General features: G+C 58.4%; 1 protein-coding gene across 1 annotated transcript in view; it reads right to left on the bottom strand.

Moving 5' to 3' along the window:
* SLX4 (SLX4 structure-specific endonuclease subunit) overlaps positions 1–20956 on the bottom strand; it is a gene marked incomplete at its 5' end in the record, with an annotated part of 40660 nt that extends 19704 nt beyond the window's left edge. The window contains 6 exons of the mRNA XM_075566362.1: positions 2796–2965; positions 4886–5032; positions 11956–12047; positions 14727–14940; positions 18992–19308; positions 20710–20956. Coding sequence (XP_075422477.1) covers positions 2796–2965; positions 4886–5032; positions 11956–12047; positions 14727–14940; positions 18992–19308; positions 20710–20956 — 1187 coding nt within the window. The remainder of the gene's footprint in view (positions 1–2795; positions 2966–4885; positions 5033–11955; positions 12048–14726; positions 14941–18991; positions 19309–20709) is intronic.
* Positions 20957–21659: the final 703 nt, after the last annotated feature.

Here is a 21659-nt window from a genome sequence, read left to right as displayed (position 1 = left end):
ATTTTATATATTAAGATTTTGACCCTATTCTTCTGTTCAGCTTCAAGCACTGTGTAGCACTGACCCCTAATGCACCAGATGCTCTTTATCCCCTGCACTAATTCACTAACACACTGACACACACACACTACTACACACACACACACACACACACACACACACACACACACACACACACACACACACACACACACACACACACACAGACAAAATGACAGACACTGATACATACACAGGCACACAGACCCACACAGACACAACCACAGAGACACATACAGTACGCATACATACACACACTGAAACACAATATACAGTATATAGGATATACACCAATTTGCACACGCACACTGGCTAACACATTTCTTTCAGAGACGAACTGATGTGAAACTAATATTAAAGCGGGCCTACTAAAATGTCTTCAACTAAACCGGTTTAATAGCGCGGTTCTGATCACTGGATCATAGGAATCCCTGCACGCTCGCTCAGGTGGGAACTATGTACGAGATGCACAAATACCGTCATAGCGTTGAACTGGACCTGCAACTGTTGAAGTGCACTCACCCCTCTTCTCAGCCCATTATACACATCTCGCTTTTTTTTATTACATATAAAAGGCAAACACAAAACACTGAGCATTTGAAGTGTGGTATATTTATATGTTTATTTTGACCCTATTCTTCTGTTCAGCTTCAAGCACTGTGTAAAGGGAGCGCCCCAGGTCACTGCCATTATTCTTAAAGGGCGTCTAGTGTTTTATTTACATCCTATAGCACCCAATTCGGACCACTATCAAGGGAGAACGCATCTGCTACTATCAAAGCCAGATTGTATCTCTCTCAGCCCCACAGGATTTGTTATCTTTATTTTGATCATTTTTATCCATTTCTTTATTCAAGTTTTTGTTTCTGTCATTTTTTTTTGCTCTCCAATGATATTTGTACAGATGATACATTACATTTATTTACACGTGGTGCATTTTATATAACCTACTCCATAACCGGTTCTATTTCTCATAACTAGGAACGGTGTATTTAGATCCATTCCTAACACATTTATATTTGTGTTTATTGAGTATCATCCATATATACACGTGTTCTATTCTCCGTCCGGCTTTATAACAGTTATTATGCATCTGATTGAGCGTATATTTTTAGATTGCACTATTGTGTATACAATAAAGGTTTTGCGCGATTGATTTTTATTATGCACAAGATCTTATAGATCTATTACATTGTGTTACTTCATTTTCAATGTCTTTGTGCATTTGTTCTATGTTTGCAATCAAGCCCAAGGAGGCGTCTATATAAGGCCAGATGTGGGTAAGAAAACAAGCCCTGATGAAGTAGCTGAGAGCTGCGAAACGCATCGGGAGGCTTGCTTTCCGGGAATGTCATCACGCGTGACGGAAGGGGATCAGAGGGAGTGAGCAGGAATGCAGAAAGCGGCGGTAAATACCCAAGCCAATGCGGACGATGCCACAACCCCCTCACACCTTGTTGATGGGCTTTTAACATCTGAGTGCAATATCTTTTGTGTTTGTCCTATGAATAAACCCTTGTCTTCCCACTGCAGGAGGAAGCCTCCCCAATGATCTCCCAGGTACTGCGAGAGGTTGCAGCCTCTCTTTCCCACGTCGCTGCCACACATGTTCTGATCTCATCCTCCCGTCTTACTTTTGGTCGTCGTCTTGGTCTTTTAATCTTTCTTGAAATCCAATCGAGTGCCGTCTGTGTCCAATTTATACACACACATAAAATAATGAATGGCTTTGTAAGCAAAAAAATGTCAGTGACATCATCACGCGGGTGAATAAATTAAAATGGAGGCGGGCCGGAGATAAGGCAGGAAGACCATCGTTGGGCAGAGATTATACTCAACTGGATTCCAATAGACCGAGACGACGACGACCAAACGTAAAATGGGAGGATCAAATCAGAACGTGTGGGAGAAACATGGAGGAGAGAGGCTGTAACCGCAGTACCAGGGAGATGATTGGGGGGCTTCATCCAGCAGTGGGGAGACCAGGGCTGGAGAGGATGATATATATATATATATATATATATTCATGGACGAATCAGGACACACGGGTCTTTCCTCAAGGCAAATGTATTGCATCGACGTGTTGGTCCTGTCCAGGACCTATCGTAAGACATGACTTGAGAAAGGCCTGGACAGGACCAACACATCGATGCAATACATTCATGTTTGCCTTGAGGAAAGACCTGTGTGTCCTCATTCTTCTATGAATATATATTGTCCAAATTAGGGGCGGCCAAATCCAGTCGTCAAGAGCCGTCAACAGGTCAGGTTTTGAGGATATCCCTGCTTCAGTACAGGTGATTCAGTCATTATGATGGTGGCCCTTGAAGACTGGATTTGGCCACCCCTAGTAATCATTTGCAGCACCCAGGCGGACACGGACGGACACACACACCCCCCTGAGGAAGATCCCCCTGTGGGATCAAAACATTGGAGTTTTGTGCTTTGTGTTTTAATACACTTAGTGAACTTACCTGTCTGAGTGATGTCTACTTTTTGCCAGTTTCTGGTAATGTATGTATGTATGTGTGTATATATATATATGTGTATGTATATGTGTGTGTATGTGTGTATATATATATATGTGTATGTATGTATGTGTATGTATATGTGTGTGTATGTGTATATGTATGTATATATGTGTATGTATATGTGTGTGTATATATATATATATACACACACATATACATACACATACATACATACACATATATACATACATGTACACATACAACACAGCTGGTGGCGAGTCCTACCTGCGTGCCAGCTCGGAGACGTGTGGGAGGCAGCGGGCATGGATGTCGGTGCCCGCAGAGTACAGGAAGCGCAGGAAGGAGACGGCAGCTTCAGCAGACACGTCGTTGAGGAGGAGACGTTGCACCCGCCCCGTGCTGGATTCATTCACCCAAAATCCCTCTGTGTGCACCTGGGAGAGGGGGGCAAAGAGATGTACCAGGGCAGGGGCCGCATGTACCAGGGCAGGGGCCGCATGTACCAGGGCAGGGGCCGCATGTACCAGGGCAGGGGCCGCATGTACCAGGGCAGGGGCCGCATGTACCAGGGCAGGGGCAGCATGTACCAGGGCAGGGGCCGCATGTACCAGGGCAGGGGCCGCATGTACCAGGGCAGGGGCCGCATGTACCAGGGCAGGGGCCGCATGTACCAGGGCAGGGGCCGCATGTACCAGGGCAGGGGCCGCATGTACCAGGGCAGGGACGGGGCCGCATGTACCAGGGCAGGGGCAGCATGTACCAGGGCAGGGGCCGCATGTACCAGGGCAGGGGCCGCATGTACCAGGGCAGGGGCCGCATGTACCAGGGCAGGGACGGGGCCGCATGTACCAGGGCAGGGGCCGCATGTACCAGGGCAGGGGCAGCATGTACCAGGGCAGGGGCAGCATGTACCAGGGCAGGGGCCGCATGTACCAGGGCAGGGGCAGCATGTACCAGGGCAGGGGCAGCATGTACCAGGGCAGGGGCAGCATGTACCAGGGCAGGGACGGGCCGCATGTACCAGGGCAGGGACGGGCCGCATGTACCAGGGCAGGGGCCGCATGTACCAGGGCAGGGGCAGCATGTACCAGGGCAGGGGCAGCATGTACCAGGGCAGGGACGGGGCCGCATGTACCAGGGCAGGGGCCGCATGTACCAGGGCAGGGGCCGCATGTACCAGGGCAGGGGCCGCATGTACCAGGGCAGGGGCAGCATGTACCAGGGCAGGGGCCGCATGTACCAGGGCAGGGGCAGCATGTACCAGGGCAGGGGCAGCATGTACCATGGCAGGGGCATCATGTACCAGGGCAGGGGCAGCATGTACCAGGGCAGGGGCATCATGTACCAGGGCAGGGGCCGCATGTACCAGGGCAGGGACGGGGCCGCATGTACCAGGGCAGGGACGGGGCCGCATGTACCAGGGCAGGGGCCGCATGTACCAGGGCAGGGGCCGCATGTACCAGGGCAGGGACGGGGCCGCATGTACCAGGGCAGGGGCCGCATGTACCAGGGCAGGGACGGGGCCGCATGTACCAGGGCAGGGGCCGCATGTACCAGGGCAGGGACGGGGCCGCATGTACCAGGGCAGGGGCCGCATGTACCAGGGCAGGGACGGGGCGCATGTACCAGGGCAGGGACGGGGCCGCATGTACCAGGGCAGGGGCCGCATGTACCAGGGCAGGGACGGGGCCGCATGTACCAGGGCAGGGGCCGCATGTACCAGGGCAGGGACGGGGCCGCATGTACCAGGGCAGGGACGGGGCCGCATGTACCAGGGCAGGGGCCGCATGTACCAGGGCAGGGACGGGGCGCATGTACCAGGGCAGGGGCCGCATGTACCAGGGCAGGGACGGGGCAGCATGTACCAGGGCAGGGACGGGGCCGCATGTACCAGGGCAGGGGCCGCATGTACCAGGGCAGGGACGGGGCCGCATGTACCAGGGCAGGGGCCGCATGTACCAGGGCAGGGACGGGGCCGCATGTACCAGGGCAGGGGCCGCATGTACCAGGGCAGGGACGGGGCAGCATGTACCAGGGCAGGGACGGGGCCGCATGTACCAGGGCAGGGACGGGGCCGCATGTACCAGGGCAGGGACGGGGCAGCATGTACCAGGGCAGGGACGGGGCCGCATGTACCAGGGCAGGGACGGGGCAGCATGTACCAGGGCAGGGACGGGGCCGCATGTACCAGGGTAGGGACGGGGCCGCATGTACCAGGGCAGGGACGGGGCAGCATGTACCAGGGCAGGGACGGGGCAGCATGTACCAGGGCAGGGGCCGCATGTACCAGGGCAAAGAAAAGGTGGGGTCAGTACTGAGAGTAGATGAGTAATGAGTAATATAAAGAAACTTACCGCCTCCACCAGCAGGGGGCAGCGGGCGTACAGCACACACATGTGGGCGCTCAGCACCTCCCCGCAGTCTGTCTGTAGCTGAGCGTCACTCAGGTGCGGATTATTCACCATCTCCCTGAAATCCGCAGCTAGCGTGGCGAGCCGGGCCTACACACAGGCACGCAAGTCAGAGCGCGCAGCGATCCGCACGCAGGTCAGAGAGAGCGCAGCTATCCGCACGCAGGTCAGAGAGAGCGCAGCGATCCGCACGCAGGTCAGAGAGAGCGCAGCGATCCGCACGCAGGTCAGAGAGAGCGCAGCGATCCGCACGCAGGTCAGAGAGAGCGCAGCTATCCGCACGCAGGTCAGAGCGCGCAGCGATCCGCACGCAGGTCAGAGAGAGCGCAGCGATCCGCACGCAGGTCAGAGCGCGCAGCGATCCGCACGCAGGTCAGAGAGAGCGCAGCGATCCGCACGCAGGTCAGAGCGCGCAGCGATCCGCACGCAGGTCAGAGAGAGCGCAGCGATCCGCACGCAGGTCAGAGAGAGCGCAGCGATCCGCACGCAGGTCAGAGAGAGCGCAGCGATCCGCACGCAGGTCAGAGAGAGCGCAGCGATCCGCACGCAGGTCAGAGAGAGCGCAGCGATCCGCACGCAGGTCAGAGAGAGCGCAGCGATCCGCTCGCAGGTCAGAGAGAGTGCAGCGATCCGCACGCAGGTCAGAGAGAGCGCAGCGATCCGCACGCAGGTCAGAGAGAGCGCAGCGATCCGCACGCAAGTCAGAGCGCGCAGCGATCCGCACGCAGGTCAGAGAGAGCGCAGCGATCCGCACGCAGGTCAGAGAGAGCGCAGCGATCCGCACGCAGGTCAGAGAGAGCGCAGCGATCCGCACGCAGGTCAGAGAGAGCGCAGCGATCCGCACACAGGTCAGAGAGAGCGCAGCGATCCGCACGCAGGTCAGAGAGAGCGCAGCGATCCGCACGCAGGTCAGAGAGAGCGCAGCGATCCGCACGCAGGTCAGAGAGAGCGCAGCGATCCGCACGCAAGTCAGAGCGCGCAGCGATCCGCACGCAGGTCAGAGAGAGCGCAGCGATCCGCACGCAGGTCAGAGAGAGCGCAGCGATCCGCACGCAGGTCAGAGAGAGCGCAGCGATCCGCACGCAGGTCAGAGAGAGCGCAGCGATCCGCACGCAAGTCAGAGCGCGCAGCGATCCGCACGCAGGTCAGAGAGAGCGCAGCGATCCGCACGCAGGTCAGAGAGAGCGCAGCGATCCGCACGCAGGTCAGAGAGAGCGCAGCGATCCGCACGCAGGTCAGAGAGAGCGCAGCGATCCGCACGCAGGTCAGAGAGAGCGCAGCGATCCGCACGCAGGTCAGAGAGAGCGCAGCGATCCGCACGCAGGTCAGAGAGAGCGCAGCGATCCGCTCGCAGGTCAGAGAGAGCGCAGCGATCCGCTCGCAGGTCAGAGAGAGCGCAGCGATCCGCACGCAGGTCAGAGAGAGCGCAGCGATCCGCACGCAGGTCAGAGAGAGCGCAGCGATCCGCTCGCAGGTCAGAGAGAGCGCAGCGATCCGCTCGCAGGTCAGAGAGAGCGCAGCGATCCGCACGCAGGTCAGAGAGAGCGCAGCGATCCGCACGCAGGTCAGAGAGAGCGCAGCGATCCGCTCGCAGGTCAGAGAGAGCGCAGCGATCCGCACGCAGGTCAGAGAGAGCGCAGCGATCCGCTCGCAGGTCAGAGAGAGCGCAGCGATCCGCTCGCAGGTCAGAGAGAGCGCAGCGATCCGCACGCAGGTCAGAGAGAGCGCAGCGATCCGCTCGCAGGTCAGAGAGAGCGCAGCGATCCGCACGCAGGTCAGAGAGAGCGCAGCGATCCGCACGCAGGTCAGAGAGCGCAGCGATCCGCACGCAGGTCAGAGAGCGCAGCGATCCGCACGCAGGTCAGAGAGAGCGCAGCGATCCGCACGCAGGTCAGAGAGAGCGCAGCGATCCGCACGCAGGTCAGAGAGAGCGCAGCGATCCGCACGCAGGTCAGAGAGCGCAGCGATCCGCACGCAGGTCAGAGAGAGCGCAGCGATCCGCACGCAGGTCAGAGAGAGCGCAGCGATCCGCACGCAGGTCAGAGAGCGCAGCGATCCGCACGCAGGTCAGAGAGAGTGCAGCGATCCGCACGCAGGTCAGAGAGAGCGCAGCGATCCGCACGCAGGTCAGAGAGAGCGCAGCGATCGCACGCAGGTCAGAGAGAGCGCAGCGATCCGCACGCAGGTCAGAGAGAGCGCAGCGATCCGCACGCAGGTCAGAGAGCGCAGCGATCCGCACGCAGGTCAGAGAGAGCGCAGCGGATCCGCACGCAGGTCAGAGAGAGCGCAGCGATCCGCACGCAGGTCAGAGAGAGCGCAGCGATCCGCACGCAGGTCAGAGAGAGCGCAGCTATCCGCACGCAGGTCAGAGAGAGCGCAGCGATCCGCACGCAGGTCAGAGAGAGCGCAGCGATCCGCACGCAGGTCAGAGAGAGCGCAGCGATCCGCTCGCAGGTCAGAGAGAGCGCAGCGATCCGCACGCAGGTCAGAGAGAGCGCAGCTATCCGCACGCAGGTCAGAGAGCGCAGCGATCCGCACGCAGGTCAGAGAGAGCGCAGCGATCCGCACGCAGGTCAGAGAGAGCGCAGCGATCCGCACGCAGGTCAGAGAGAGCGCAGCGATCCGCACGCAGGTCAGAGAGAGCGCAGCGATCCGCACGCAGGTCAGAGAGCGCAGCGATCCGCACGCAGGTCAGAGAGAGCGCAGCGATCCGCACGCAGGTCAGAGAGAGCGCAGCGATCCGCACGCAGGTCAGAGAGAGCGCAGCGATCCGCACGCAGGTCAGAGAGAGCGCAGCGATCCGCACGCAGGTCAGAGAGAGCGCAGCGATCCGCACGCAGGTCAGAGAGAGCGCAGCGGTCCGCACGCAGGTCAGAGAGAGCGCAGCGATCCGCACGCAGGTCAGAGAGAGCGCAGCGATCCGCACGCAGAGAGAGCGCAGCGATCCGCACGCAGGTCAGAGAGAGCGCAGCGATCCGCACGCAGGTCAGAGAGAGCGCAGCGATCCGCACGCAGGTCAGAGAGAGCGCAGCGGATCCGCACGCAGGTCAGAGAGAGCGCAGCGATCCGCACGCAGGTCAGAGAGAGCGCCGCGATCCGCACGCAGGTCAGAGAGAGCGCAGCGGATCCGCACGCAGGTCAGAGAGAGCGCAGTGATCCGCACGCAGGTCAGAGAGAGCGCAGCGATCCGCACGCAGGTCAGAGAGAGCGCAGCGATCCGCACGCAGGTCAGAGAGAGCGCAGCGATCCGCACGCAGAGAGCACAGGTCAGAGAGCGCAGTGATCTGCAAGCAGAGAGAGCGCAGCGATCCGCACGCAGGTCAGAGAGAGCGCAGCGATCCGCACGCAGGTCAGAGAGAGCGCAGCGATCCGCTCGCAGGTCAGAGAGAGCGCAGCGATCCGCTCGCAGGTCAGAGAGAGCGCAGCGATCCGCACGCAGGTCAGAGAGAGCGCAGCGATCCGCACGCAGGTCAGAGAGAGCGCAGCTATCCGCACGCAGGTCAGAGAGAGCGCAGCGATCCGCACGCAGGTCAGAGAGAGCGCAGCGATCCGCACGCAGGTCAGAGAGAGCGCAGCGATCCGCACGCAGGTCAGAGAGAGCGCAGCGATCCGCACGCAGGTCAGAGAGAGCGCAGCTATCCGCACGCAGGTCAGAGAGAGCGCAGCGATCCGCACGCAGGTCAGAGAGAGCGCAGCGATCCGCACGCAGGTCAGAGAGAGCGCAGCGATCCGCACGCAGGTCAGAGAGAGCGCAGCGATCCGCACGCAGGTCAGAGAGAGCGCAGCGATCCGCACGCAGGTCAGAGAGCGCAGCGATCCGCACGCAGGTCAGAGAGAGCGCAGCGGATCCGCACGCAGGTCAGAGAGAGCGCAGCGATCCGCACGCAGGTCAGAGAGAGCGCAGCGATCCGCACGCAGGTCAGAGAGAGCGCAGCGATCCGCACGCAGGTCAGAGAGAGCGCAGCGATCCGCACGCAGGTCAGAGAGAGCGCAGCGATCCGCACGCAGGTCAGAGAGAGCGCAGCGATCCGCTCGCAGGTCAGAGAGAGCGCAGCGATCCGCACGCAGGTCAGAGAGAGCGCAGCGATCCGCACGCAGGTCAGAGAGAGCGCAGCTATCCGCACGCAGGTCAGAGAGAGCGCAGCGATCCGCACGCAGGTCAGAGAGAGCGCAGCGATCCGCACGCAGGTCAGAGAGAGCGCAGCGATCCGCACGCAGGTCAGAGAGAGCGCAGCGATCCGCACGCAGGTCAGAGAGAGCGCAGCGATCCGCACGCAGGTCAGAGAGCGCAGCGATCCGCACGCAGGTCAGAGAGAGCGCAGCGATCCGCACGCAGGTCAGAGAGAGCGCAGCGATCCGCACGCAGGTCAGAGAGAGCGCAGCGATCCGCACACAGGTCAGAGAGAGCGCAGCGATCCGCACGCAGGTCAGAGAGAGCGCAGCGATCCGCACGCAGGTCAGAGAGAGCGCAGCGATCCGCACGCAGGTCAGAGAGAGCGCAGCGATCCGCACGCAGGTCAGAGAGAGCGCAGCGATCCGCACGCAGGTCAGAGAGAGCGCAGCGATCCGCACGCAAGTCAGAGCGCGCAGCGATCCGCACGCAGGTCAGAGAGAGCGCAGCGATCCGCACGCAGGTCAGAGAGAGCGCAGCGATCCGCACGCAGGTCAGAGAGAGCACAGCTATCTGCACGCAGGAACACAGGTCAGAGAGAGCGCAGCGATCCGCACGCAGGTCAGAGAGAGCGCAGCTATCCGCATGCAGGTCAGAGAGAGCGCAGCTATCCGCACGCAGGTCAGAGAGAGCGCAGCGATCCGCACGCAGGTCAGAGAGAGCGCAGCGATCCGCATGCAGGTCAGAGAGAGCGCAGCGATCCGCACGCAGGTCAGAGAGAGCGCAGCGATCCGCATGCAGGTCAGAGAGAGCGCAGCGATCCGCATGCAGGTCAGAGAGAGCGCAGCGATCCGCACGCAGGTCAGAGAGAGCGCAGCGATCCGCACGCAGGTCAGAGAGAGCGCAGCGATCCGCACGCAGAGAGCACAGGTCAGAGAGAGCGCAGCGATCCGCACGCAGGTCAGAGAGAGCGCAGCGATCCGCTCGCAGAGAGCACAGGTCAGAGAGAGCGCAGCGATCCGCACGCAGGTCAGAGAGAGCGCAGCGATCCGCTCGCAGGTCAGAGAGAGCGCAGCATCCGCACGCAGGTCAGAGAGAGCGCAGCATCCGCACGCAGGTCAGAGAGAGTGCAGCGATCCGCACGCAGGTCAGAGAGAGCGCAGTGATCCGCACGCAGAGAGAGCGCAGCTATCTGCACACAAAAATGTAGGTCAGAGAGAGCGCAGCTATCTGCACGCAGGTCAGAGAGAGCGCAGCTATCTGCACGCAGGTCAGAGAGAGCGCAGCTATCTGCACACAGGTCAGAGAGAGCGCAGCTATCTGCACGCAGAGAGAGCGCAGCTATCTGCACGCAGAGAGCGCAGCTATCTGCACGCAGAGAGAGCGCAGCTACCTGCACGCAGAGAGAGCGCAGCTACCTGCACGCAGAGAGAGCGCAGCTACCTGCACGCAGAGAGAGCGCAGCTATCTGCACGCAGAGAGAGCGCAGCTATGTGCACACAGGGGCAGAGAGAGCACAGTGATGCACACAGAGAGAGCGCAGCTATCTGCACACAGAGAGAGCGCAGTGATGCACACAGAGAGAGCGCAGCTATCTGCACACAGAGAGAGCGCAGCTATCTGCACACAGAGAGAGCGCAGCTATCTGCACACAGAGAGCGCAGCTATCTGCACACAGAGAGAGCGCAGTGATGCACACAGAGAGAGCGCAGCTATCTGCACACAGAGAGAGCGCAGTGATGCACACAGAGAGAGCGCAGCTATCTGCACACAGAGAGAGCGCAGCTATCTGCACACAGAGAGAGCGCAGCTATCTGCACACAGAGAGCGCAGCTATCTGCAAACAGAGAGAGCGCAGCTATCTGCACACAGGGGCAGAGAGAGCACAGTGATGCACACAGAGAGAGTGCAGCTATCTGCACACAGAGAGAGCACAGTGATGCACACAGAGAGAGCGCAGCTATCTGCACACAGAGAGAGCGCAGCTATCTGCACACAGAGAGAGCGCAGCTATCCGCACACAGAGAGAGCGCAGCTATCCGCACACAGAGAGAGCGCAGCTATCCATGATCGTGTTAAGGGATAAAGACCAGAAAAACTCAACACCAAGCAGAGACCTGTGAGGTTTGGGAGTTCTGTACATGTGAAGAAGAGACCTGTGAGGTTTGGGAGTTCTGTACATGTGAAGAAGAGACCTGTGAGGTTTGGGAAGTTCTGTACACGTGAAGAAGAGACCTGTGAGGTTTGCAAAGCTCTGTACATGTGAAGAAGAGACCTGTGAGGTTTGGAAAGTTCTGTACATGTGAAGAAGAGACCTGTGAGGTTTGGGAAGATTTATACACATGAAGAAGAGATTTATACACATGAAGAAGAGACCTAAATAAGGTATGGCGGTATTTCCAGGGCACTCACTGAATATCCAAAAAAGATCCCCGAAGGAAAAAACAGGGAACCCAGGTAGTGAAAAATGAGAAAAGACTTTATTAGAACATAGAAGTGGTATTCAGAACAGAAAAAGTCCCCCCCCACGCGTTTCACACAGATAAAGCGCAATATCTCTGTGAAACGCGTGGGGGGACTTTTTCTTTCCTGAATACCACTTCTATGTTCTAATAAAGTCTTTTCTATTTTTTCACTACCTGGGTTCCCTGTTTTTCCTTCGTGGATATTTTTTTGATATTCAGCTTGGCTAATTCATTATCATTGCGTGGGTTGTATTGATGCGCATATTAAAGGGAGTAAGAAAAAAAAATGAATGTCAAAACCGTCAGCTTGGACTGCGGCTTTGACAGGAGGATGCAGGCCGGTGGCAGACACACACACACACACACACACACACACACACACACACACACACACACACACACACACACACACACACACACACACACGTGATGCTTACTGAGGGCTGCGTGTGATCACGCTCCATACTGATCTCCTCCTCCGGTAATGGCACAAACCCACTGGGTGCGATGCTGCCCACCGATTCTCTGCCTACAGGGAAAACAAAACACCTGCTCACCAAGGCTGCGGCACAATGCAGAAATCACACAGCGGCTGCGGCACAATGCAGAAATCACACAGCGGCTGCGGCACAATGCAGAAATCACACAGCGGCTGTGACACAATGCAGAAATCACACAGCGGCTGTGACACAATGCAGAAATCACACAGCGGCTGTGACACAATGCAGAAATCACACAGCGGCTGTGACACAATGCAGAAATCACACAGCGGCTGCGACACAATGCAGAAATCACACAGCGGCTGCGACACAATGCAGAAATCACACAGCGGCTGTGACACAATGCAGAAATCACACAGCGGCTGTGACACAATGCAGAAATCACACAGCGGCTGTGACACAATGCAGAAATCACACAGCGGCTGCGACACAATGCAGAAATCACACAGCGGCTGCGGCACAATGCAGAAATCACACAGCGGCTGCGGCACAATGCAGAAATCACACAGCGGCTGCGACACAATGCAGAAATCACACAGCGGCTGTGACACAATGCAGAAATCACACAGCGGCTGTGACACAATGCAGAAATCACACAGCGGCTGTGACACAATGCAGAAATCACACAGCGGCTGTGACACAATGCAGAAATCACACAGCGGCTGTGACACAATGCAGAAATCACACAGCGGCTGTGACACAATGCAGAAATCACACAGCTGCTGTGACACAATGCAGAAATCACACAGCGGCTGTGACACAATGCAGAAATCACACAGCGGCTGTGACACAATGCAGAAATCACACAGCGGCTGCGGCACAATGCAGAAATCACACAGTGGCTGCGGCACAATGCAGAAATCAAACAGCGACGGGATGTATCGATGATCTGCATGTCTCTGGCAAAGAAAGGAGTGATGTTCTGCAGGTCTGGGGTGAGGGAGCTGGAGTGATATGCAAGAACCTAAACTGAAATGCGCTGCAGATCTCCGGTAGAGGAGGTGGAATGATCGGCAGGGAGGAGACGCTCTGCAGGGAGGAGGTGCTCTGCAGGGAGGAGGTGCTCTGCAGGGTGGGGGTGTTAGTGATGCTCTGCAGGGAGGGGGTGCTCTGCAGGGTGGGGGTGTTAGCGACGCTCTGCAGGGTGGGGGTGTTAGTGATGCTCTGCAGGGAGGGGGTGCTCTGCAGGGTGGGGGTGTTAGTGATGCTCTGCAGGGTGGGGGTGTTAGCGATGCTCTGCAGGGAGGAGGTGCTCTGCAGGGTGGGGGTGTTAGTGATGCTCTGCAGGGAGGAGGTGCAGGGAGGAGGTGCTCTGCAGGGTGGGAGCGCTAGCGATGCTGTGCAGGGAGGAGGTGCTCTGCAGGGAGGCATTTCTCTTAAGGGAGGAGGTGCTCTGCAAAGTTGGTGCATTAGCGATGCTCTGCAGGAAAGATGCTCTGCACTGTGGGGGCATTAGCGATGCTCTGCAGCGTGGGGGCATTGGCGATGCTCTGCAGGGAGGAAGTGCTCTGTAAGGAGGAGGAATTGTGCAGGGTTGGGCGTTAGCGATGCTCTGCAGGCAGGAGAAGCTTTGCAGGGTGGGGGTGTTAGCGATGTTAGCGACGCTCTGCAGGGTGGGGGTGTTAGCGACGCTCTGCAGGGTGGGGGTGTTAGCGACGCTCTGCAGGGTGGGGGTGTTAGCGACGCTCTGCAGGGTGGGGGGTGTTAGCGACGCTCTGCAGGGTGGGGGGTGTTAGCGACGCTCTGCAGGGTGGGGGTGTTAGCGACGCTCTGCGGGGTAGAGGTGTTAGCGATGCTCTGCAGGGTGGGGGTGTTAGCGACGCTCTGCAGGGTGGGGGTGCTAGCGAGGCTCTGCAGGGTGGGGGTGTTAGCGACGCTTTGCAGGGTGGGGGTGTTAGCGACGCTCTGCAGGGTGGGGGTGTTAGCGACGCTCTGCAGGGTGGGGGTGTTAGCGACGCTCTGCAGGGTGAGGGTGTTAGCGACGCTCTGCAGGGTGGGGTATTAGCGACGCTCTGCAGGGTGGGGGTGTTAGCGACGCTCTGCAGGGTGAGGGTGTTAGCGACGCTCTGCAGGGTGGGGTGTTAGCGAGGCTCTGCAGGGTGGGGGTGTTAGCGAGGCTCTGCAGGGTGGGGGTGTTAGCGACGCTCTGCAGGGTGGAGGTGTTAGCGACGCTCTGCAGGGTGGGGGTGTTAGCGCCGCTCTGCAGGGAGGAGGTGTTAGCGACGCTCTGCAGGGTGGGGGTGTTAGCGACGCTCTGCAGGGTGGGGGTGTTAGCGACGCACTGCAGGGTGGGGGTGTTAGCGACGCTCTGCAGGGTGGGGGTGTTAGCGACGCTCTGCAGGGTGGGGGTGTTAGCGACGCTCTGCAGGGTGGGGGTGTTAGCAACGCTCTGCAGGGTGGGGGTGTTAGCGACGCTCTGCGGGGTAGAGGTGTTAGCGATGCTCTGCAGGGTGGGGGTGTTAGCGACGCTCTGCAGGGTGGGGGTGCTAGCGAGGCTCTGCAGGGTGGGGGTGTTAGCGACGCTTTGCAGGGTGGGGGTGTTAGCGACGCTCTGCAGGGTGGGGGTGTTAGCGACGCTCTGCAGGGTGGGGGTGTTAGTGACGCTCTGCAGGGTGAGGGTGTTAGCGACGCTCTGCAGGGTGGGGTGTTAGCGACGCTCTGCAGGGAGGTGTTAGCGCCGCTCTGCAGGGAGGAGGTTACTCGGGTACCTGTCGCCTCCATGCTGTCGCTGGCTCCGAGATTCCACTGAGTGAGCGTGGTCCCCTCCCCAGCCAGCTCCGCCAGGTCCAGCAGCGCCTGCCTGTCCCTCTGGCTGCGGGAGAAGAGCTGTCCCTCCTCGCTGCCGCTCTCCTCACAGGGGGCGGCTTCCCCAGCCAGGGAGGGTGTCCGGGGGGCAGCGCGCGGCCGTGAGCTCAGCACCTTCTGAGACAGAGAGAGTGTCACAGCGTGTGAGAGACAGGCAGGGAGAGCGTGTCACAGCGTGTGAGAGACAGGCAGGGAGAGAGTGTCACAGCGTGAGAGAGACAGGCAGAGAGAGAGTGTCACAGCGTGTGAGAGACAGGCAGAGAGAGAGTGTCACAGCGTGTGAGAGACAGGCAGGGAGAGAGTGTCACAGCGTGTGAGAGACAGGCAGGGAGAGAGTGTCACAGCGTGTGAGAGACAGGCAGGGAGAGAGTGTCACAGCGTGAGAGACAGGCAGGGAGAGAGTGTCAGCGTGTGAGAGACAGGCAGGGAGAGAGTGTCACAGCGTGAGAGACAGGCAGGGAGAGAGTGTCACAGCGTGAGAGACAGGCAGGGAGAGAGTGTCAGCGTGTGAGAGACAGGCAGGGAGAGAGTGTCAGCGTGTGAGAGACAGGCAGGGAGAGAGAGAGGGTCACAGAGTGTAAGAGACAGGCAGGGGGAGAGAGTGTCACAGCGCGTAAGAGACAGGCAGGGGGAGAGAGGGTCACAGCGTGTAAGAGACAGGCAGGGAGAGAGGTTCACAGCGTGTAAGAGACAGGCAGGGAGAGAGAGGGCCACAGCGTGTAAGAGACAGGCACGGAGAGTGTCACAGCGTGTAAGAGACAGGCAGGGGGAGAGGGCCACAGCGTGTAAGAGACAGGCAGGGAGAGTATCACAGTGTGTAAGGGAGAGAGAGTGTCACAGTGTGTAAGGGACAGGCAGGGAGAGTATCACTGCGTGTAAGGGACAGGCAGGGAGAGAGAGTGTCACAGCGTGTAAGGGAGAGAGAGTGTCACAGCGTGTAAGGGACAGGCAGGGAGAGTATCACAGTGTGTAAGGGACAGGCAGGGAGAGAGAGTATCACAGCATGTAAGGGACAGGCAGGGAGAGTATCACAGCGTGTAAGGGACAGGCAGGGAGAGTATCACTGCGTGTAAGGGACAGGCAGGGAGAGTATCACTGCGTGTAAGGGACAGGCAGGGAGAGAGAGAGGGTCACAGAGTGTAAGAGACAGGCAGGGGGAGAGAGTGTCACAGCGTGTAAGAGACAGGCAGGGGGAGAGAGGGTCACAGCGTGTAAGAGACAGGCAGGGAGAGAGGTTCACAGCGTGTAAGAGACAGGCAGGGAGAGAGAGGGCCACAGCGTGTAAGAGACAGGCACGGAGAGTGTCACAGCGTGTAAGAGACAGGCAGGGGGAGAGGGCCACAGCGTGTAAGAGACAGGCAGGGAGAGTATCACAGTGTGTAAGGGAGAGAGAGTGTCACAGTGTGTAAGGGACAGGCAGGGAGAGTATCACTGCGTGTAAGGGACAGGCAGGGAGAGAGAGTGTCACAGCGTGTAAGGGAGAGAGAGTGTCACAGCGTGTAAGGGACAGGCAGGGAGAGTATCACAGTGTGTAAGGGACAGGCAGGGAGAGAGAGTATCACAGCATGTAAGGGACAGGCAGGGAGAGTATCACAGCGTGTAAGGGACAGGCAGGGAGAGTATCACTGCGTGTAAGGGACAGGCAGGGAGAGTATCACTGCGTGTAAGGGACAGGCAGGGAGAGAGAGTGTCAGAGCGTGTAAGGGACAGGCAGGGAGAGTATCACAGCGTGTAAGGGACAGGCAGAGAGAGTATCACAGTGTGTAAGGGACAGGCAGGGAGAGTATCACAGTGTGTAAGGAACAGGCAGGGAGAGTATCACAGTGTGTAAGGGACAGGCAGGTGGAGAGAGTGTCACAGCGTGTAAGGGACAGGCAGGGAGAGTATCACAGTGTGTAAGGGACAGGCAGGGAGAGTATCACAGTGTGTAAGGGAGAGAGAGTGTCACAGCGTGTAAGGGACAGAGAGTGTCACAGCGTGTAAGAGACAGGCAGGGGGAGAGAGTGTCACAGCGTGTAAGGGAGAGAGAGTGTCACAGCGTGTAAGGGACAGGCAGGGAGAGTATCACAGTGTGTAAGGGAGAGAGAGTGTCACAGCGTGTAAGGGAGAGAGAGTGTCACAGCGTGTAAGGGACAGGCAGGGAGAGTGTTACAGCGTGTAAGAGACAGACAGGGGGAGAGAGTGTCACAGCGTGTAAGGGAGAGACAGTATCACAGTGTGTAAGGGAGAGAGAGTATCACAGTGTGTAAGGGAGAGACAGTATCACAGTGTGTAAGGGACAGGCAGGGACAGTATCACAGTGTGTAAGGGACAGGCAGGGACAGTATCACAGTGTGTAAGAGACAGGCAGGGACAGTATCACAGTGTGTAAGAAACAGGCAGGGAGAGAGAGTGTCACAGCGTGTAAGGGACAGGCAGGGAGAGAGAGTATCACAGTGTGTAAGGGACATGCAGGGAGAGTATCACAGAGTGTAAGGGACAGGCAGGGAGAGAGAGTGTCACAGCGTGTAAGGGACAGGCAGGGAGAGAGAGTATCACAGTGTGTAAGGGACATGCAGGGAGAGAGAGTATCACAGTGTGTAAGGGACATGCAGGGAGAGTATCACAGAGTGTAAGGGACAGGCAGGGAGAGAGAGTGTCACAGCGTGTAAGGGACAGGCAGGGAGAGAGAGTATCACAGTGTGTAAGGGACATGCAGGGAGAGTATCACAGAGTGTAAGGGACAGGCAGGGAGAGAGAGGGTCACAATGTGTAAGGGACAGGCAGGGAGAGTATCACAGCGTGTAAGGGACAGGCAGGGAGAGTATCACTGCGTGTAAGGGACAGGCAGGGAGAGAGAGTATCACAGTGTGTAAGGGACATGCAGGGAGAGTATCACAGAGTGTAAGGGACAGGCAGGGAGAGTATCACTGCGTGTAAGGGACAGGCAGGGAGAGTATCACTGCGTGTAAGGGACAGGCAGGGAGAGAGAGTATCACAGTGTGTAAGGGACATGCAGGGAGAGTATCACAGAGTGTAAGGGACAGGCAGGGAGAGAGAGGGTCACAATGTGTAAGGGACAGGCAGGGAGAGAGAGTATCACAGTGTGTAAGGGACATGCAGGGAGAGTATCACAGAGTGTAAGGGACAGGCAGGGAGAGAGAGTGTCACAATGTGTAAGGGACAGGCAGGGAGAGTATCACAGTGTGTAAGGGACAGGCAGGGAGAGTGTCAGTGTGTAAGGGACAGGCAGGGAGAGAGTATCACAGTGTGTAAGGGACAGGCAGGGAGAGTATCACAGTGTGTAAGGGACATGCAGGGAGAGTATCACAGTGTGTAAGGGACAGGCAGGGAGAGAGAGGGTCACAATGTGTAAGGGACAGGCAGGGAGAGTATCACAGTGTGTAAGGGACAGGCAGGGAGAGAGAGGGTCACAGTGTGTAAGGGACAGGCAGGGAGAGTATCACAGTGTGTAAGGGACAGGCAGGGAGAGTATCACAGTGTGTAAGGGACAGGCAGGGAGAGAGAGTGTCACAGCGTGTAAGGGACAGGCAGGGAGAGAGAGGGTCACAGTGTGTAAGGGACAGGCAGGGAGAGTATCACAGTGTGTAAGGGACAGGCAGGGAGAGTATCACAGTGTGTAAGGGACAGGCAGGGAGAGTATCACAGTGTGTAAGGGACAGGCAGGGAGAGTATCACAGTGTGTAAGGGACAGGCAGGGAGAGAGAGTGTCACAGCGTGTAAGGGACAGGCAGGGAGAGAGAGGGTCACAGTGTGTAAGGGACAGGCAGGGAGAGTATCACAGTGTGTAAGGGACAGGCAGGGAGAGTATCACAGTGTGTAAGGGACAGGCAGGGAGAGTATCACAGTGTGTAAGGGACAGGCAGGGAGAGAGAGGGTCAAAGTGTGTAAGGGACAGGCAGGGAGAGAGAGGGTCACAGTGTGTAAGGGACAGGCAGGGAGAGAGAGGGTCACAGTGTGTAAGGGACAGGCAGGGAGAGTATCACAGTGTGTAAGGGACAGGCAGGGAGAGTATCACAGTGTGTAAGGGACAGGCAGGGAGAGTATCACAGTGTGTAAGGGACAGGCAGGGAGAGTATCACAGTGTGTAAGGGACAGGCAGGGAGAGTATCACAGTGTGTAAGGGACATGCTATGATACGGAGGGTCTCAGTATGACGCATGCTCACCTGCGGGGGTCTCCACGGTGTTATAGGGGGGTTCAGTTCTTGTGTATAATAGCTGAGGGGATCCCTGCTCTCTTTCATGTTGCTGCTCTCCCACAGCGCAGCGCTCTCCCTGTCCCGCGGGGGGCAGCTCCAGGCCGCGCGTTGTCCCTCTTCCTCCCAGAAGCGGCTCGGGGGGAGATGGATGGTGCTGCAGACTTCGGGCTCCTCGCTGAGGAGCAGGGACACCCTGCGCTGGAGCCGCTGCAGGGCAGCCTCGGGGGCCTCAGCCAGCAGGAGAGGGGCAGGCCCGCCCTTCTGCTTCTTACGGCCTCTCCTCGCTGCACAACCATGAGCACAAACAGACTGTAGCAGCTGGGCACCTCCATCTGTACCCACTGGCCTGTGGGCACCTCTTGAGCCTACCCACCTTTACCCAGTCAGTCCTTCTGCAACCCCCCAGCCCATATCTCTGTACCCGCCAGCCGGCGCACCTTTGGCTCTGTACCCGCCAGCCTACACAGCTCTGTACCCGCCAGCCGGCGCTCCTCTGGCTCTGTACCCGCCAGCCTGCGCCTCTGTACCCGCCAGCCTGCGCCTCTGTACCCGCCAGCCTGCGCCTCTGGCTCTGTACCCGCCAGCCTGCGCCTCTGTACCCGCCAGCCTGCGCCTCTGTACCCGCCAGCCTGCGCCTCTGTACCCGCCAGCCTGCGCCTCTGTACGCGCCAGCCTGCGCCTCTGGCTCTGTACCCGCCACCCTGCGCCTCTGTACCCGCCAGCCTGCGCCTCTCTGGCTCTGTACCCGCCATCCTGCGCCTCTGTACCCGCCAGCCTGCGCCTCTGTACCCGCCACCCTGCGCCTCTGTACCCGCCAGCCTGCGCCTCTGGCTCTGTACCCGCCACCCTGCGCCCCTGGCTCTGTACCCGCCACCCTGCGCCTCTGTACCCGCCAGCCTGCGCCTCTCTGGCTCTGTACCCGCCATCCTGCGCCTCTGTACCCGCCAGCCTGCGCCTCTGTACCCGCCACCCTGCGCCTCTGGCTCTGTACCCGCCACCCTGCGCCTCTGTACCCGCCAGCCTGCGCCTCTCTGGCTCTGTACCCGCCAGCCTGCCCTCTCTGGCTCTGTACCCGCCTGCCTGCCCTCTCTGGCTCTGTACCCGCCACCCTGCCCTCTCTGGCTCTGTACCCGCCACCCTGCCCTCTCTGGCTCTGTACCCGCCCGCCTGCGCCTCTCTGGCTCTGTACCCGCCACCCTGCCCTCTCTGGCTCTGTACCCGCCACCCTGCCCTCTCTGGCTCTGTACCCGCCACCATGCCCTCTCTGGCTCTGTACCCGCCACCATGCCCTCTCTGGCTCTGTACCCGCCACCATGCCCTCTCTGGCTCTGTACCCGCCACCATGCCCTCTCTGGCTCTGTACCCGCCACCATGCCCTCTCTGGCTCTGTACCCGCCACCCTGCCCTCTCTGGCTCTGTACCCGCCACCCTGCCCTCTCTGGCTCTGTACCCGCCCGCCTGCGCCTCTCTGGCTCTGTACCCGCCACCCTGCCCTCTCTGGCTCTGTACCCGCCACCCTGCCCTCTCTGGCTCTGTACCCGCCACCATGCCCTCTCTGGCTCTGTACCCGCACCCTGCCCTCTCTGGCTCTGTACCCACCAGCTTCTCTGGGATGAGTTTTGTACCCTATAACCTTATATCACACACAATCCCACCTGTCTATGCACTGAGCAATGCAACGCTACCTGGCACGGGCGGTCCTCTGGCGGGCACGTTGGTACTGCTCGGCGCTGCTGCATCCTCCTGCAGCGACCGGGACATTGCCATGGCCACCAGCAGGTCCTCCACCTCCGAGCCTGGCTGTGCCGCCTTCCTCTTCCTGGGGGGCTCCTTCTGCTTGGCTCCGGCTTTCCGCTTGGCCCGGGCGGGGGGCTCTCTGCTGGGAAGGAAGGGCCGCGGGGTTACTGACAGCAGAGTTATGCGTTGCAGGACTTATGGGATATGGGATGCTGCACTGTGGGACTGGCAAGACAAGCTCCGCTGCTCTGCGCTCTGCTAACAATGTCAGCAGCGCTCTGCATGACCGGACAGCTTGGGGGCGGTAGTTCACCATCTGCGTGAGTTACCCCGTTGTCCGCAGATAAGCCGATCGGTAGAGACAAGCGTTCTGGTTTTCAAAGAGGTGCTAATACATGCTAGGATAGATATACAAAGAGGTGCTAATACATGCTAGTATTGATATACAAAGAGGTGCTAATACATGCTAGGATAGATATACAAAGAGGTGCTAATACATGCTAGGATAGATATACAAAGAGGTGCTAATACATGCTAGGATAGATATACACAGAGGTGCTAATACATGCTAGGATAGATATACAAAGAGGTGCTAATACATGCTACTATTGATATACAAAGAGGTGCTAATACATGCTAGTATAGATATACAAAGAGGTGCTAATACATGCTAGGATAGATATACAAAGAGGTGCTAATACATGCTAGTATTGATATACAAAGAGGTGCTAATACATGCTAGTATTGATATACAAAGAGGTGCTAATACATCCTAGTATCGATATACACAGAGGTGCTAATACATCCTAGTATTGATATACAAAGAGGTGCTAATACATGCTAGTATAGATATACAAAGAGGTGCTAATACATGCTAGTATAGATATACAAAGAGGTG

The sequence above is a fragment of the Ascaphus truei genome, chromosome 11 (assembly GCF_040206685.1).
Source record: "Ascaphus truei isolate aAscTru1 chromosome 11, aAscTru1.hap1, whole genome shotgun sequence".
NCBI lineage: Eukaryota > Metazoa > Chordata > Amphibia > Anura > Ascaphidae > Ascaphus > Ascaphus truei.
The sequence above is the reverse complement of the archived record's forward strand: the minus strand, read 5'-3'. Positions and strand labels throughout refer to the sequence as shown.